This window comes from Notothenia rossii, assembly GCF_949606895.1.
Source record: "Notothenia rossii genome assembly, chromosome: 7".
NCBI classification, from domain to species: Eukaryota; Metazoa; Chordata; class Actinopteri; order Perciformes; family Nototheniidae; genus Notothenia; species Notothenia rossii.
In genome coordinates this window covers 30,134,894-30,152,041 of record NC_136905.1, presented here as the reverse complement: position 1 = coordinate 30,152,041, position 17,148 = coordinate 30,134,894, and the positions used below count along the sequence as shown (strand labels likewise).

The 17,148-nt window shown below is 42.7% G+C and overlaps 1 protein-coding gene across 1 annotated transcript in view; it reads left to right on the top strand.

Moving 5' to 3' along the window:
• The window catches only part of rspo2 (R-spondin 2), a 54,884-nt gene that overhangs the window by 31,038 nt on the left and 6,698 nt on the right, over positions 1-17,148 (top strand). Inside the window, exon 5 of the mRNA XM_079691379.1 lies at positions 514-702. Coding sequence (XP_079547505.1) covers positions 514-702 — 189 coding nt within the window. The remainder of the gene's footprint in view (positions 1-513; positions 703-17,148) is intronic.

The following is a 17,148-nucleotide window of genomic DNA, read 5'->3' as shown; positions in this document are numbered from 1 at the left end:
TAAACAAAACAACCCTAATTTCTAGATTCTAATGCAAATTATAAAGTAAAGTAATTTTAATGCAGAAGATAACAGTTTCTAACCTTAAGAATTTTCTAACGCTGAAATCGTTATATCAGTTTTTTGCACATTTCATGCTAATGTCACGTTAGTTTGCTAACAACATTAGCATAGCTTAATAACAATAGCACATTTTAAGGTTAGAACAAGTTATAAGTAGCTTCATGCTTGTTTGCCTAGCAATTATATTTAAAATTAAGGTTTATCGTCATACGTTTTTGTAACTGGTGGATGTTGTATGTTTACCTTTCCTTTTGTAAATGTAGTGTACATGTTATCATAAAACTTTTCAGTTGGCCTGCTTTTTTTTGGATTAAGAAACAAACATTTGAACAGGGACCCCACACTAAGAGGTTATAAATACCCGTAAAAGAACCTTGGCCCTGTATTAAACATTGACCTGCACTCTGTTGTGGTTTCACTGCACATAACTGATTCTGCTTGTCTTTGCAGAAGGCTGTGAGGTGGGCCAGTGGAGTGAATGGGGAGCCTGCACCAGGAGAAACAAAACCTGTGGCTATAAGTGGGGTCTGGAGACCCGGACGCGGCACATTGTAAAGAAACCACCTAAGGACACGATACCTTGTCCCACCATTGCTGAGTCCAGGATGTGCAAAATGGCCCTGAGGCACTGCAGGAGAGGTAAGGATAGTTTGCAGCCATATGTTTATTTTTGTGAGAAAGATACTCTGTCAGTCGCTCCAAACTCAATCCATGTTCACTTCAAAGTTTACACTACGCTGATGAGTCTGGAAAAAAAAACAGCCTTCTTTCTCGCTGAGAGTTCCACCTGTTTCATGTAACCCTTGTACCTTCCACTCAGCCTTGTTTTTTTGCAGTCTATGTTTTTGAGGTGGCGTTTTGTTGCATTAAACATCAGTATTTTTCCATGGCGGCCTTGTTCGGGCCAGCTTTTCTGAGGTATATTCCCCCCCCTCTCTCCCATCTCCCTTCCACTCCTCAGTGGAATTCTTCAAAGTAAGAACTGCAGGTTTCCTCAATGGCCGTCTCTGTTTCCTCCCGTCAGCCTGACAGATATTTGCCGTGCACACAGCATGTCTGTCAGGCCATTAAATGAGAAGTCAATTCTGGAATTTCTCTCTGTGTGAATTCAGCTAAGGGAAATATTTTCTTTCAAAAAGTAAACTATCTCTCTAAGACAATCCAAACACACCATTTGGGGTGATGGCCTCAGTTAGCAGTGCTTTTAAAAGAAATTTTTTTTCCCTCTTAATGTACTTTCACTTCTCTCGTAAACTTTGGATTAGGATAGGCCAAGTGTAAATATTTAATTCACCAAATAAGGAAGCAATTACAGCGGCAGATATCATTAAGGCTGTCGGAAAAAAAAGAAAACATTGCTGAGCAGAAAGAGGGAAATATTCTAACCTGGAAGATTTTTCTCCATTTTTGGCCTGGAGTGTTAGACGAGAGGATCATTTAGTGAAGTGGTGAAAGAGTAAATAAACTTGAAATACACCCTGATAGTTTCTCGTATTCCAGCACTACCAAGGCAGTGGCTGCTCTCTGGGTTGGAAACTGTGATTCCATGGCACATTTAGCTCCTAAAGCCTGTTTCTCAGGGAAATTCTCCCCAACCCCCACGCTCCTCTTTGGGACTTTGCCGTGGCTGCTTGACCTTTTCCGACAAACTTTATGACCTTCTTTAATTAAAATGTGGCATTGTTGCGCATGGTTACTGCCGGTAATTATGTTGAGCATGAAGTTAGTGATGGGAAGTTGTTGTGAAGTTTAAATTAAATGCATAGCAGAACCATTTTTCTTCAGTCCTTTATAAAAAAAGACATTAAACTCTCTTTAAACTCTCACTTAAAACTGCTTTCCATTGCAAAACACTCGAAACAAGTCCTTACCTAATGGCCATGCGATAAATGTCTCACTGTGTGCATCTTAGGACTCTTCAAGCTCGTGAAATACTGCGGTGGCCAGTTCAATAAAGGTACATTTCAGACTTAGGCATGTGTTGTTAATTCCATACCGCTCGACCGCTAGTAGAAAGTCCCTACTTGGCAAAAGCCAGTGAAATGCAACACTCTTCAGTTCAAATAAATACAATGTGAAAATGTAAGCTGCTGAATTTGAGCGGGAGGAGGTAAGTGCTCGACCAACTGACATTTTAAAATAATCACTTCCCATCAATGATAATAAAGCATAGCCCAGTGGGAGGAAAAGCTACCTTCCTAACTTAACGTCATTCTCAATTTTTTTTTTGAGTGAAACAAAATAAGACAAAAACAACACTACGTGGGTATGTTTAGGCAACAGAAATAAATAGTTAAGTGCTGTTACATCATGAAATACCTTGCAATGTGACCCTTTTTAAATGACAATCAATACACATGTCAACCTCTTTGCAAGAAAATGGACCCTAATACCTGTTAAAATAACAGGGTTTGCAATGCAATATGACTAATTGAATTTTTTCGATTTTATTTCAGAAGATGAATGTAAGAAGCTCTTTTTCACTCGGAACTGAAGACAGTCTGAAAATGAACATTGTTATCATCTTTTCTCGCGAGACACCATACACCAATGTTTAGGATAAGCACAGGATTATATAACTGCAGACTGTAATGATGCTGTGGATTAAGCGGACACAGGAAATAAGAGGATGCAGCAAGTAGGTATAGACTATTTATGGCAATGCTTATCTGATCACCCAGGCTTGCATTTCTACATATCTACGTATTTCAATTACTCTGGACGTCATTGACAGATCCCCGTGTCCCAGTTTAGCCGAGATGCACAAGGACATCGACAAGAGTGATCTTCTTCTTTTCCTTTCTGTGTCGGTGAAGATCTAATCCCTCTGTAAAACACACACAGAGAAAGTAAAGCCCAGATAGTGTCAAGAGGCGAGGCACTCACAGCAAACATGACGAGTTGTGTAAACCGTGTCTGATGCGTTCCGTACAAAGTGTAAACACCGTAGATCATTCGCACTGCTGGGATTAATTTGCTGTTCACGGTCGGTGTTTGGACCATACATCTTGGTCCTGATAACACACTCTGTCCCCAAAATGGCCGGGGGGAAATATTGCGTGGAGCACACGGACAGACACAACATGTGGTGGTACACTGTCACAAGCAAGATTTCCAACTGTCAAGCTAATTTCAAGCAAACGTTTGGTATGTTTCCAACAGCTGAATTGCACGAAGCATCGAAAAAGCCATATTGAATGGTTTCACATGCTTGTTTGTTTTTTGGCAGAGACAGTTATTAGGAAAAACTGTTTCCCGTTGCTATTAATCACATTACTTACTTAAAAACATTAAGTGATTAGAAAACCTTGAGGAAAACCCTAACCCTTTTATTAAATTCACCTCATAATTCATTTTCATATATTACTTTAATGAAAAATGTAAAAGAGAACATTCCCTTAAATATCTCTTAGTCATATGTTGAGAGAAAAATAAGACAAGTCAACTCGAAATGCACCAAATGTTCTTAAAGTCTACTCAACAGGTGTGCATTATATTGAATCGATTTGATCTTCACCTTTGTGGCATGTCAACAATTGTTTATTAAAAGCAAACTTCCCCTAAAAACTCTATAAGGGCAGGTGTTGTGTTTAAATGTCACATGGCACATACCTTAAAATGGGAGAGATGCCACCAAAAAAAGTTGTTAGAAGAAGAAACAAGTAGTGGAGAAATTGAGGTACAAATAAATAAACTCAGACAAAGTAAACATGATTTTCAATGTCTTCAATCTTGGCCTTACAGGAAAATTAAATAGCATCTTAAAGCAGTTATAAGTCATCCAGAAGCTGACACTATGACAATAGGTTCTTGATCTATGGATTTTATTTGGGAAAAATGAACCAATAGTATTTCTTAAGCCTCAAAATGTTACAAACCAATCATCAGTATTACTCTAAAACGTATAATTAACTAAATTGAATATGATGATATTCAGGGATATTTAAAGCTGCTTACATTGGACATAACATTTGTGGACTGTGTTAAAAAACAACACCTTTTTTCTTATCTTAGTACGACCACTCTGAAGTGTTTGTGAATCCCAGAAATCAATGGGTTAAAACAAAAAAAAAGAGCAAAACATGGTTACGAACAAAGGCATTTCTTCTTATATCGCTTTCAGCATGAGGCCTCTCTTGAGGAATAAGGAAGTCGTTGAGATGGTAAAATGCTCTTCTTTCCTTCAGATCCCTGGAGAGAGGCTCTCTGTACGGGCTATAAACAATAACAATACTTTATATCACCATTGACAGACTGCGTCCCCCCCTCTCTGTCTTGTGAGCTGATGGGAGGAGAGGAAAGGTGAGTGGAGTGATAACACTGCACAGCCCGGGTGTTCCACATTGATGCCATTAAGGAATTCCCTACAGAGATTTCCCAGCAGCCCCTGTCATCAGATTCACTGGTTCACAAACAGACATGTATGACAGGTTTGATTTCTCTTTCTCTGCTTCTTTTTTTCTGCTGCCCTTAGCATCGCTAATCAATCCATCTGGGTATTTTATTTTATTTCACTACTGCCCACCCACTCACTATACTATAATCTTTAAACAACAGCTGCTTCTGCAATGTCAGTGAAATTAGATCTTGTGTAAACAACTTAAAATGTGAAAGCTCTCCAAACACCCATGCTTAATGTAATCCCTGATTTGGGATTTAACAGGGACTAAAGTCCAACACAAATGCACCATTGCAACTTGGGCTAATTTTCAACAGTTTTACTAATCGGCTTTCAGATTCCCAGACGGCACATAAGTATTTACGGTAGAAGTCTGGAGTGACATTTGTTCAGCTCTGCTTGCTTGATTCCTATTTAAAAGTATAATCATTTTTAGGGGCATTTGTAGTGCAAGGAGGCAGCTAACTACAAAGTTAACCAAAACAAGAACAGAAGTTTTACAATATGAAGTTATTGAACAGTAAAACATTTATAGCTTAGCAACATTTGGAACTGATAACAAAAAGATATTAAAGACCTGGTTTTCCAGGACAATGCGGTTCGACTTACACTCTAAACGCTTCTACGAGCCCGTGAAGACTCACAGTCCCCCTGGCGACCTCATGGAAAGAAAAAGGGAAAAAAAGCAGAGAAAGGAAGAGTTAGAAAGAAGCAGCAAATAATGATATCTTTGGCCTTTGGATTATGTACCTGTACTTGGAGAGCTTCAGGCCTTGTGGGAGTATTGATCTCCAGTGCATGTAACAGGAGAAACCATTTGTGATGTAGAGCTCTATCAAGGCCAAGCCCTCCATGCCATCAGTCATCTGAGTGATCGAATCCAGCCACCACTAATAATGTCTGTCATAACTCCTGTGTGCAGTCTGTGTTTGTTCTGTAACTGTGATAACTAGCCATGATGCCCAGTCTATTCCCCTTACCATCAATTTGAAACCATGGACAAACAAGTTACGAAGTCTGTGGCTGGGGTGTAGGAGACGACAAGACACAGTCTATCACCTCATCCCTCCTCCGCTGTGTGACATCTGAAGACCCTGCAAGTCTGTATTTAAGGCCATGGGCATGACAGACAGGCGGGCAGTTGTTTAATTTACCCAGCAAGCACCTACAGTCTGGCACAGGGGACCAAAGTGAACCCAGATCCGCCCTGAATCGACCAGGAGGTATTTGGTTGACTAGTGGGATGTAAGCCAGGTTCTGTCTGTGGTTCTGTGGTGAATCCGACGTGCTGTGGACCTCCTGGTCCTCCCCGTCTGCGAACCATCTGCTCCAAAGCCTCTGCTCCTGTAAAACGATGCACAGAGCAATGGTGATTGCCTCAAATCCGCTCTGGAGGAAGCTTAACCGCCTTGTCTGTAGCGCACCCTGCACGAGACACCAAACGATTCCGGTTACTGGCAGCCTTTGCGTACGAGCAAGCAGTTAACTCGCGTGCGTGCGTTCGAGCGTGTGAAACACAATGTTGGTGTTTATACTCGACGAGCCAAGAGGTTTAAGCTCTGGCGAAAGATACCCTTCACTTTTGAGCGTTTTAGTTACGCAGTCAGTGTGATCACATCTGAGTCTGGCCTGTGTTTGGCTTGGAAACCTCACATGCAAACACATTTCTGGATGTGTTGCCTTCGACCATGAGGCCAGCTTTTTCTCTTTTTTTTTTAAACAGATGCACGCTTTCAACTTAAGCCCAATTGATGGAGCATGTTCTTTTTCCTCTCAGCAGAAGAACTCTCCACCACTCTGAAGTCACAGCACTTCTACTCCTTCATGTACTTATCTCATTATTCCAATTAATGTTCTCTGGGTGTGTTCTACGGGAAGTCAGGACTGTTGGGAGAGCTGGTGCACAGATGACAAGTCCAGCTCTGATTCCTGACACATTGGAATGACGTTTGGTGATTAACGGCGATCTCTGGCCTGGGTAATATCACGGACAATCCGGATCAGTTCTTCCCGCCAGCGGGAGCCGAGTGAAGAGCGTTTTCCCAGGACAGAAGGAGAGCACTAATTGGCAGCCGACCTGTCATAGTGATTATGTGTGCCTCGCACCACAGCCTGTTGTGACTGGGGGAGCCACAGCATAATCTTCATTTAATAAGGCCGCTCCATAGGGGCTGACACAGTAGCTGGTGGGAAGGCCTCAGAAGCAGCCCGCCGCCCTTGGATGGCATGGATAGCCTGGCTCCGGACACAAGGCCTGACTTTGGTGTCTGACTGAGACAACCCCTCCCCCCTTAGCTTGATTCGTTCATTCATTTAATAAATACTGCAAAAATCTAGTTGTGAAAATGGGAAAAAGCTTGAAACATGATAAGGATTTCCTCATGCTGTACACACAACTGTGAATCTGTAAAGCTGAGATGAACTTGAAATCCTCTCGCTGTGCTGTAGTGAATAGGGTGAACCTGTCAGTGACTTGGCCAGGTCACCATCATCCCAATGCCAATGGCGGTTATGGTCACTGCCGCGGTCACAGTCTCAAATGATTACAAGTTCAGTTTCTGCTATAACATATTTCCAAATCTCTGCCGTAGATTATTCTGTTTTCCCCCGCCGTCTCTGTGTTTGTGTTTCATATCTTATCCTAACCAGATGAAAATTGATTATCAGTAGGCTCATGTCTGGATTGGCAATCAATTGGTAACTTGCTTTATGCTGATGTTCTCAAACCAAACTTTTGGGGTTTATTTTTCTTCCTTTCATTCAGTTTGGCCGTGTTAAATCTTCTGTCAGAGGAGAAAGTCATTACCAGTAGTCTTTAAGACTTGTCTGCCCTGGGTACATTCCTTATTCTTGGAGGTGAAGGGGGGAATGATCCTGGAAGCCCGGGGTTAGCAGGAGTTGGAGGGGGTGTCTCTGATTAACTTCCCACTAAGTGCCCCTGCTCTCTGACCAAAATAAATATGGCTGCTGTCATTTTGTCAGCAACTGTCTTCAGAGAGCAATATTTGAAACACCCCATGATCCTGCTGGCTTTTATATGGAGAATCCATCGTCATACCACAGGCATGAGCCATAAACATGTGGAGGCCTTTCAAAGACCAGGCGGTGGAGGGATGGAAGAGGAGGGGTCAGCAGCACTCGCTGGGGCGCCATACTCAACAGTATTGTCATCTGGTCTTTCCCAAGCAGGAAGAAAGAGGGGGAGTGTGAGTGGAGAGTTTTCTTTCACACTCTTTGGCCCAGTTGAGTTTTGGTTTTGCTAAACTGCCTTTTGTAGACTGATGTACACACACTCAATACAGCACTCCTCTTATTTGTTTGACTCGCTATATTATTGATATTTCAACCTGAAGGGCACTTGGAAAGCATAGACCTCTGCCAAGGCCAGGCCATAACTCGCTATGCTAAAAAGTCATTGTGTATCTGCCCGTGATTCTTAGCCACTCAAAGATTGAATGGGTTCCTTCTTGAGGCATTATACACCCTTTCACCAAGGATGATGAAAATCGTGGCAGTTTTTAGGTAATCTGTAAAACAAGCAAACCAAGTCATCAATATTGGCAGAGATGATAAATGTAGATAACTTCCCGAAAATGATTGGATGTTGAGTACAGTAAATATCTCCAGAAGTTGATGTTTTATATTCCAAGACTAGGAGAAAATCATGACCTGAATGACACATTTGTAAGCCTTGTAAAACCTTGCACATATTGTTCTGCGTGGCTTTGTCAAACAGTCGTAACACTGAGTTGGTTGCGAGGCTTCCGTTGTGATCCCTCTAACAGAGGAAATGAGGCATATGTGCCGACATCAACAGCCCCATCAAAAACAGACGTACACAAACAAACAAAGTGGCAGCAAACTGGAGGGGGGGAGAAGAAAAAGGAGGAGGAGGTGGAGAAAGGGGAGATATACTGTACAGAAGTGGAATGTTTTCATGTTCTCTTGCCCCACAAACGGGAGCTATTTCCCCCCGCTGAGCAGTATATGGGCTGATATTGCCCATGACACGGTCAGGGCCATAAAATGCGCCTTTAGCGAACATTCCCTTGGCTGGCAGTTTGTACTGTTACACCCTGTGATTTTTTACAGCAGAGAAGACACGGTCTGTGTCTTTACAGGGATGGATGGCAACAGCTTGTGATGAGAACTTTGAAGTAGGGTTCGACTCGTATATCGTTCTCTTTTTTTGGGGTCTTTTATAAAAAATCCAGCCAGAGACGTGCACTTGTGATTTGACGGAGGTTTGCCATTGACCGCAGTTTGTAATAGTTTCCTCGGAAGGCTGATCAGAGAAATTGATACGTTGATGTGTTAAAAGACTTTACAGAACAGCTTCAGGGGTGGCATTCTGTAAAACCTGTAATTAAACCTGCTTACCCAGCTTTTAAAAAACTTCATTGGTATGGATTTGGAGTTTGATGATTTAAATGTAGTTTTAGAGGCTCTCAACTCTGACAGGCGTAAAGTTGTTGGAAAATGTTGTACTTTATTAGAATTTGTTAGAAATGGGGAAGTTTTATGATATGGAACAAACAAAATACAACTTTATTTCTGCATCAGTGCTGTAAAAAAAAACTTCTTATATGTGTCCGACCCTATTGGAGTAGGCCGTTGTGTTGAAGTTTCTCACATTTAGTCCGCGTTGGTCAGATGTCTGATGGTGCTACATCCCCCCCGCCTTCTCTGTCTGCCAGACCTCCAGCCCGACACTGCTGCCACCTCTCTTTATCTCCCCGTCTCCGCCACACAAGGCAGATGAGGATGAACACGCACATACAGACAGACACGTTAACGTCGTCAGTGTGAGAAAAGCGTAACATACACCGCCAAACAATAAAACCGACCTCACAGGCAGAACAAGTCTCCACATTATATACTCTTTTCCCTGTCCCTGTTTCCATTCTCTTTTCCTGTCTAGCACTCGAATGACACTCTCTCGCTCATGTATCACATATCAACAAGCTGCAACGGAGGATGCGTGGTGCACAGCGTTCCAGCCAACGCTTCGTGGAGGAGAAAAGAAGGAAGCCTGAAAACATCTGGTGCACAGTTGCACCGGTTCAGCCACCAGAAGCCCCTCTTCTCTCTTCTCCACCTCTTCCCACCCTCTTTTCCTCCTTTTCTCCATCTCTGGTGGGCGTCTTTATGGAGACATCACAGCTTTTAATTACAGCGGGTGATTCAGAGAGAGGCTGTGGCTTCTGACCCACTCATGTCCGTGAGCGTGGACAGACATGCAGACACAACAGAGCAGCAAGTATAGACTGCTGGCCTTTTGGCTGCACGTTCTCCTGTGAGTGTGTGTGAATTAACGGTGGCAAATACAGGGGTGATGCAGACTAAAAGCAGAGCCATTATAGTGGTAAGTAGAGGCCAGGGCTAACTAGCACTACACTCCCATCAACACAAAGAAACACTGAGGTGATGTCACTGGTGAGCAATTGACCTTAAACTCATTCACCTTAAAGGTATACTTTACCCACAAAATGAACATTTGAACATTAATTACTGAACCAGTAGGACCTCAGATTCTTAGAATTGTTTTATGATGAAAATAATATTGATATTCTAGAACTCATTGTTTTTCTGACACGCTTCCATGGTGATCAAAGAATGAAAAAACCTTGATAAATTGATGTGAAGGGGGGCTGCAATTAACAACAGCAAAAGTATATCAAAACATATTAACTTTATCAGTTTTGAATTATTTCTCATCTTGGAGGAATTCAAGAAAATGTAACTTTTCTTCACAAACTCAAGGTACCATGGGGTGAGTTTGTAAATGCTCATTATGGGTGAAGTATTCTTCTAGCCCCTTTTCCTCAGTAGAACCAACAGCCTGAGACACAAGCCTGTCCGCAGTTATCAACTGCTAATATGATAGGTGAAGAAAACTCACTGGTATGGAGCCAGTAACAATGAACCGTTTGTTTGGAGAGGGGTAATAATACACACTTTAATAAGCATTGATTTTCTATTTCTTTTCCACATGGTAGCAACGCAACTGGTTGCCACGTCTATGTTTAAAACTCAAAAGTTTTCCGTGCTTCGAGACATCCTATATGTTAAAGACAAGGGAATTTCTGACCCTAAAATATTCTGCTATTTAACTTTTAATCTACATTTGTAGGTGTGAGAAGCAATCCTTAACTTGTCTCTGGTTCTTTTCAATTTGTTTGGTTTCCAAAAGAAAGAAAACCAATATTTGTAGTATTAAATGTAACATGTCAATATATATATTGTATTATAAATAATACATTAAGTTAACATGGCAGTTAAATGGAAATTCAGTTTTTGCAAAACGTCATACAAATATGCACCGTAAAATACCTACATATGTATCTGAACCTATACATTTTGTACGGTCGGTGACCCCTCCCTAATTTGGGGTACTCACATTTGGCAAATACTTTCCTCATGTCTGTATTTTGAGTGATATGCTCGGCAGGAGAGTAAATGTAGGATGATGGCTCTCGGAGGAAAACCTCAAGACATGATTGAGTGGTCTGTGTCATGATCTCAACCCATTCCCAGGTACCATATCAAATCCCTTCAAACGTAAATGCTCCTTCCCGCTGGGTGGCAAGGTTCAGGACCGTGATCCCGAACAGGCCTTGAGACATTTCTTTCGGATTAGTGGGAGCTTAAGCATCCCTTTGATTTGATTCCTTTCTCCTTCTCTTGATGCATCTCTGACAGATGCTGCTGCTGCTGCCTTCTGGAGTACACAAACCTCTCCTCTGCGAGGTGAGACCCTGAAATGACCGTTGAAATTGCACTGTAATCATACACAGCTAAAAACAACAAGAAAATGTCTGCCATATGCCTCAAAGCCCTCTGTTTGTGTTTGAGGGAGTCGAAGGGGGATTATTGACAAGAGTGGGAGAGCCTGGATAGAGGTGCCTGGATAGAGGAGCTGAGCGGAGGGTGACTCTTATTGGCTGTGTCTGTGATCAGATCTGTCAGAGCCACTCAGCTGTCTGTCTGCCCGGTGTTTGACAAGTGTTTGATGCAGCACAGGCCTTAGAGAGGATCAAGCTCTTCCTGAATTGGCTTTACCTCTCTCCCTCGTGCAACAGGAGCTCGGCAAACACATCAAACACACCCTCCCCCGCCTTTCTTCCGCTGTGAACTAATGAGCTATTTTAATCGAAAAATCTGTGCCGTCGGTTAGATCATCACAAGAGACGAGAACAACAGTGCTTTTCGAGAGTAAGTCTAACAATCAAAGAAAACAAAAAGCCCCGGCCAGACTTGATTCCCTCATCACTGGTCATTGCACGGGGATTGCGCGATGATCCTGATTGCCCATGTCTTTGTTTTAGTGTCTAAGCCCGTCTGATTTAGCTTGGCTCCTCGCTTGTTAGGGTCTGGCCCTGTTTTGGGACAGTTGTGCTCCATGTCCAAACATGTGAGGGATTTCCTCCTTGGGTTTCCCAGTACAGAGACAGGCGGATAAAAGGACTTGTGCAGAAATGAGATATAAAGAGGGACTCATGCTGGACAATTTCCTCCTATATCCTACCTCGTTCCCTTACAGATCCACAGAGACCAGGAGGATGCAGACCAGGTGGAATTAAGGAGAGACGAGTGTGCACGCACATGAACACACGCACTCACTAAAACGCTGTTTCCATAAGTGAAAAAACAATGCGTGTATGTCTCTGTCATTTGGATTCATTCGAATGGGCTCTTCGTTAGATCATACTTCTAGCAAATGTCATGAGAATTCTGGTAATTTTACCGTAATCCCTCTGACAAACAGACTAACTGATTTAGAAAGTTTAACCTCCTTGGTAGAGGTAAAAAAAACTATTTAAAACCCAAACACATTGTTGTTCACATGTGCAACAAAGATGAAGACTTTGTGGATATTTGTGGTGACCTTGTTCTTGATCTCAATATAGTCAATAACACCCATCGCCTAGCTTTCTGCTCTTAGCAAAGTGATAGCGGTGGCAGATCTACCATTGGGGTTCTTTTCAACATTTTACTAGCTAATTGAGATACATTTAGCGGAATCATTTTAGTCAGATCTCCACAAGTAAATGATCCGTGTGGAAGACGTCGGAGTAAAGAAACGTCATAGTTATTTGCCGTGTAGTCCTATAGTTCATCCAGTAATGAGCAGAACAGAGATCAGCACCAACGCCAACACCACCGTAATCTTTGACACTATCCAGTATTGGCTTACCTGCGGTGAAAGACCACAGTAGATTAGGTGGCCATGATTTTTTTTAATTACTAAGCCAAACCCTGATGTTTCATTAAACCTAGCCAAGTACTGTTGCTGTTTTATTTAGTTTTGTATCAATGTACATTAACCACGTGTTTGAAACTGCCTTTGAAAATCCTTAGAAATTGAGTTGCATTTAACTCGTATGGGGACGTTATTTTTTAGATAGGGTTGTACGGTCCAAATAACGGAATAACACCCTCCCTTTGACTGAAGGAATGTACTACTAGTAGTAAGGGTTATAAAATGGTTGTTGAAACCCTCATCCATGCATCCCTCCTACACCTTCAAACCCCATAAGGGTGCAGAAAGCCCCCTATTCTTAGAGCACCATATTGCATGCCATGGCTTAGTTAACATTTTATTCCTCTCCATAAAGTGGGGTGAGGTGCAGAGGGATTGTCTGTGAAGACCTAGAGGCTCATGAGAGGGGGCTGAGCCAGGTAAATCCCCAAGCCAGGGCCCTCTGTTGGGGATTGACCCACCCCCTTCCCCAATCCTACGTTACCCAAGGCCCAGACTCAACAGATCCTGGAAATGCAGATTCACCTCCCCGGATGAGGATGTGCTTTTCCTGCCTTGATCCAGTGTCAGTTTGAAGGTGCTTTTAGAGTTAGAGTGCACAGTTAATCCTGCTTCACACAGAGAGATTGTTGAGATCCTCTGGAGTGTGTGTGTTCAAGCTATTCCTCAAAAGATGCCAAGCTTGATTGCTGTATAAAATAAAAGGTAGTGTGTACAAGTACTAAACTGTTCTGCAAGTCCAGCTTTTAAAAGCTTTTACTTCTTAATGGCACTGCAAAGATAATGAACTACATGGAGCTGCAGCCACCAGTGATACTGTTTCAGTGTAAAGACCTGGAAATGTAGATGACAGTTATATCAGAGTAGCTTGAGAGTAGCTTGTAATCATAGATTGAATGGAACAAATAAATCTCTGCGGTATCTTGTGCCTGTTGAAAATAATTAATCAGCTCAATGCAATACACTTAATCGGAAACCAAGATGAATGACTATCATAACTCTGGGAGACACTTCCTGCTTTATATCAAAGCTTGTGGGAATTATCAAAGCCTTTATGGAGGCCTCGTGTTGATATAGAAGACGTGGAAATCAAAACTGAGTGCTTTGGCCCTTCCCTAGCTTTCTGTAAAGAAAAACAGAGTCCACATCTGTAGTAACTTCCCTGCTAGAATGATGAATTTGCTACTGTATACCCCGGCAGGTTTCCTGATCTTCGGATCGGCGGTCACATTTGAAAACCACTCCCTCGTATGCTGCAGCTATCTTCAGCTCAGCCCGCCTCGCCCCCGTACACACAACAAATGCAAAAGCAAACACCAGCGGCATGCCTTGAGGAACATCGGCACAGGGGCCTCCCTTTGATAAGTGCAGAGCTTTATATTTTTCTCATCAGAAATGAAACACAACATTAAGCCATTCATTAAAGTCAACTAAAGCTAATTATCCCTCATTTACCAAAGTGCCCGTGGGGCAGGAGAGCCCCACGGAGCATATACTTAGACCCAGATGTGTCGATGAGTCAGTCAGGAGATATCAGACCGCAGAGAGGACTGCTCACTTCTCTCTGAGTCTTGCGGTTTCCAGGCGCATCAGACAGAGCGAGCCCCTCGTGATGCCTGCCTGGCTGCTGACGTTTCTCCACTGACACAGTGAAAAAAAAGTCGATAATGTTAGATGCCTTAATTCAAAGCTGAATAATGGAGTTAGAGTAACAAACCTCTTGGCTCGCACATTTTCCAAGTTTTGTATTGGCTATGTCACAAACATCAGGCTTCTATTCAAACAAACTCTCATTGCTGCAGGGGGCGACATGATGCGTACAGAGTTCTGCTCTCAACGGCAAGTTGTTATGTTTTGGCAGATTCAAGCGGAAGTTGGTAAACCTTAACAGTTGGCAGGGTTTCATTGCCCAAAAACCATATCACGTCATGTGATTTAACTCCTCAGACCTAATTTCCTCTTTTCTGTGTCTGTTACCCCCTCCAGACATTTAGGAATAATGGCTGAACCGCTATACCACTGAGATGAGGAAACTTAACCCTTGTAGCCCGTTATTGCCGTTTAGAAGGCATGCATTTGTATTCCATTGTGATGTTTAATTGAAAAAGTTCCTGTGCATGATGCATACAAAGCTGTTAAAGATAAGGAAGAAGGAAATACATTTTCTCCTTGTTTGTCCCATTCTGCTGAAATTCTGTGAACAAAATACTTGCCCATTTTTGGTGAGCCTGCATTCAGCCCCTTGGTTTTGTTTAGAGTTGGTGGGTGTGTGAGCTTCATTGTGTGGACAGGACTTCTGGAGGACTACGTGCAGTCACAGGGGCTCAGCTAGCTGTTGATAGTCAGTGAATACCTCGGAAGATGTGATGCATGGTTCTAAAGGCTTTGGGGTTGTTTAAAGGGACTTTTTGCAACACAGATGTTTAAAGAGATTTCATGTATTCCTAGAAGGCAATGCTGTATATCAATTTAAGGAGTGTTTCAAGGATTACTGTGCCATGTTGACATGCCAGCATCAAAGTGCGTCTCTGAAACCCAAGAAATCTTGCCCGAGGTTTCCGACTTGGAAATTTGACCGAAGGGATTATGCCATTTATTTTTTCCTATTACAGTAGGAAGAAGTAATTCCCAACTTTCCAGCATTTCTCAAACACAGCACAAGTGTTTAAGTGAAGGTGTAATAGAGGAAATAGCTCTGGAAAACCAGTTCTTAGTTTTTAAGCTTTTTGGAAGTTGGCCTAATTTAACATCTGTCATGGAAGGATTATCCCCTACCTTGGGAGCCAGAGGTGACAACAAGGGAATGGTTCCCATGTTGGGAAATGCAGCAGAGCATGACTTTGAACTTAGACTGATGGAGAAGAACTTTAATGTGCAGGGTCATCATCTGTTCTCTAGCCATTCTGGGATGTGGCTGCTTCTCGCTGGTGTGATCGAGCTTCTCCAGAGGGGGAAAAAACACGCTGTCTTCACTGACCATCAGGCGTATTAATCACCGTGTCAGTCATGCATGTATTGCCGGGACTTCTCCGCTTAGAGACGTTAATCTCCGAGCCGGGTTTTCGCTTTAACTTACTGTCAGTGAAACGAAGCATCAAAGAGTGGAGCGGTGAGCTAACCTGCTTTTTAAAATCTCTGCGTGGATCCTCCACTGGGCCATAGATGAGAAAATAATGACCGACCTAATCCCAACATTAGCTTTTTAAATCGGAATGCGTATGTTTTAAATCATTCTCGCCTCACCGCGTGGTGATAGTAAGCAGAGCGTGGGGGGGTGGGGGAAGAGAACCAAAAGAATGAAAGAGTGAATGAAAGAGTGTGATCCACAGTAACCTTGTTAGGGCTAAGTGACGCTGTGCAGAGAGCCTCTTGTCAGTTGGTTGGCAAGATGAGCTTCTTGTAAATGATTGTCCTCTCTGTCAAAAGGCTGATTTCTTTTTTCCTACATCTGACGTCTGGTTCTTTGCTGCAGTATTTCCCAGGAGTTTCCTTCCATAATATTGTAGCTTTTTCACTCAAATGTACTCGTTCTCCACAGCATTCCTCTGTAGGTAAACAACAGCATAAAAAGAAAAAATGTGGCTGTTTTCTCAGCTACACCTTAATGAACTATTGCCCACTTGAGGTCCCACCATTGTGTCCCACCTATAAATCGTCTGAAACAAAGTTTAGCATCATAATAGGGCACTGTGAACATCAGTAACCTTTCCCCAGACAGAGGAGTTGTCGTTGTGTGAGCACAGAGAGCCCTGGCTGGCTGCAGAACCTTTCCCCTTCGCAGCATTATAAATGTATGTGTGAGGAGGCCCTTAATGGCTGCTAATCCAATTTCTGCCACTGAAATCAAATCTCACTGGCGCCAGTACTTCTCTCCTTCCCTCACAAATAATGGCCTCCGCTTTGGCTTGTTTATGAAAACGACGAGCCGCCAAAAATTCCGGCTTTACCTTCCTTAAGTTCATCCGAATCTTCTTAAAAATTGTTTGGGTGTTTTTTTTCTTTCTGTCAACCACTCTCCCTGTCTTACGAAAGTTATTCATTGACCGTCTGCACTGAGTGGAGGGATGGGGTAACAGGAGAGCAGAGGAGAGTTTTCAGCAGCATAGGATGCCATTTACCGTATGTCTTAATGCCTTCTCGAGGTCAGCCATCGATTTTTCTCAAACCGCAAGCAATGGAGATAAGATTAGGCCTTCGATTCCTGCACTGCCGCCGGAGCCGTTAGAGGATGAAATCACTTGGCCTGTGCCGGCGATCAGTGCTTTGCTCTTTTTAAGCAGGTCATGGCCTAGGGGATTATAGGGTACCATGCACAAACCCCTGCTGTAGCCTCAGGGCCAACACAGCGGGGAAAGATTCATGAACTTTGCTGGTGACAAAAACGTCAATAAAAGCCAGAGAAAACAACACTGTTGCATTATGC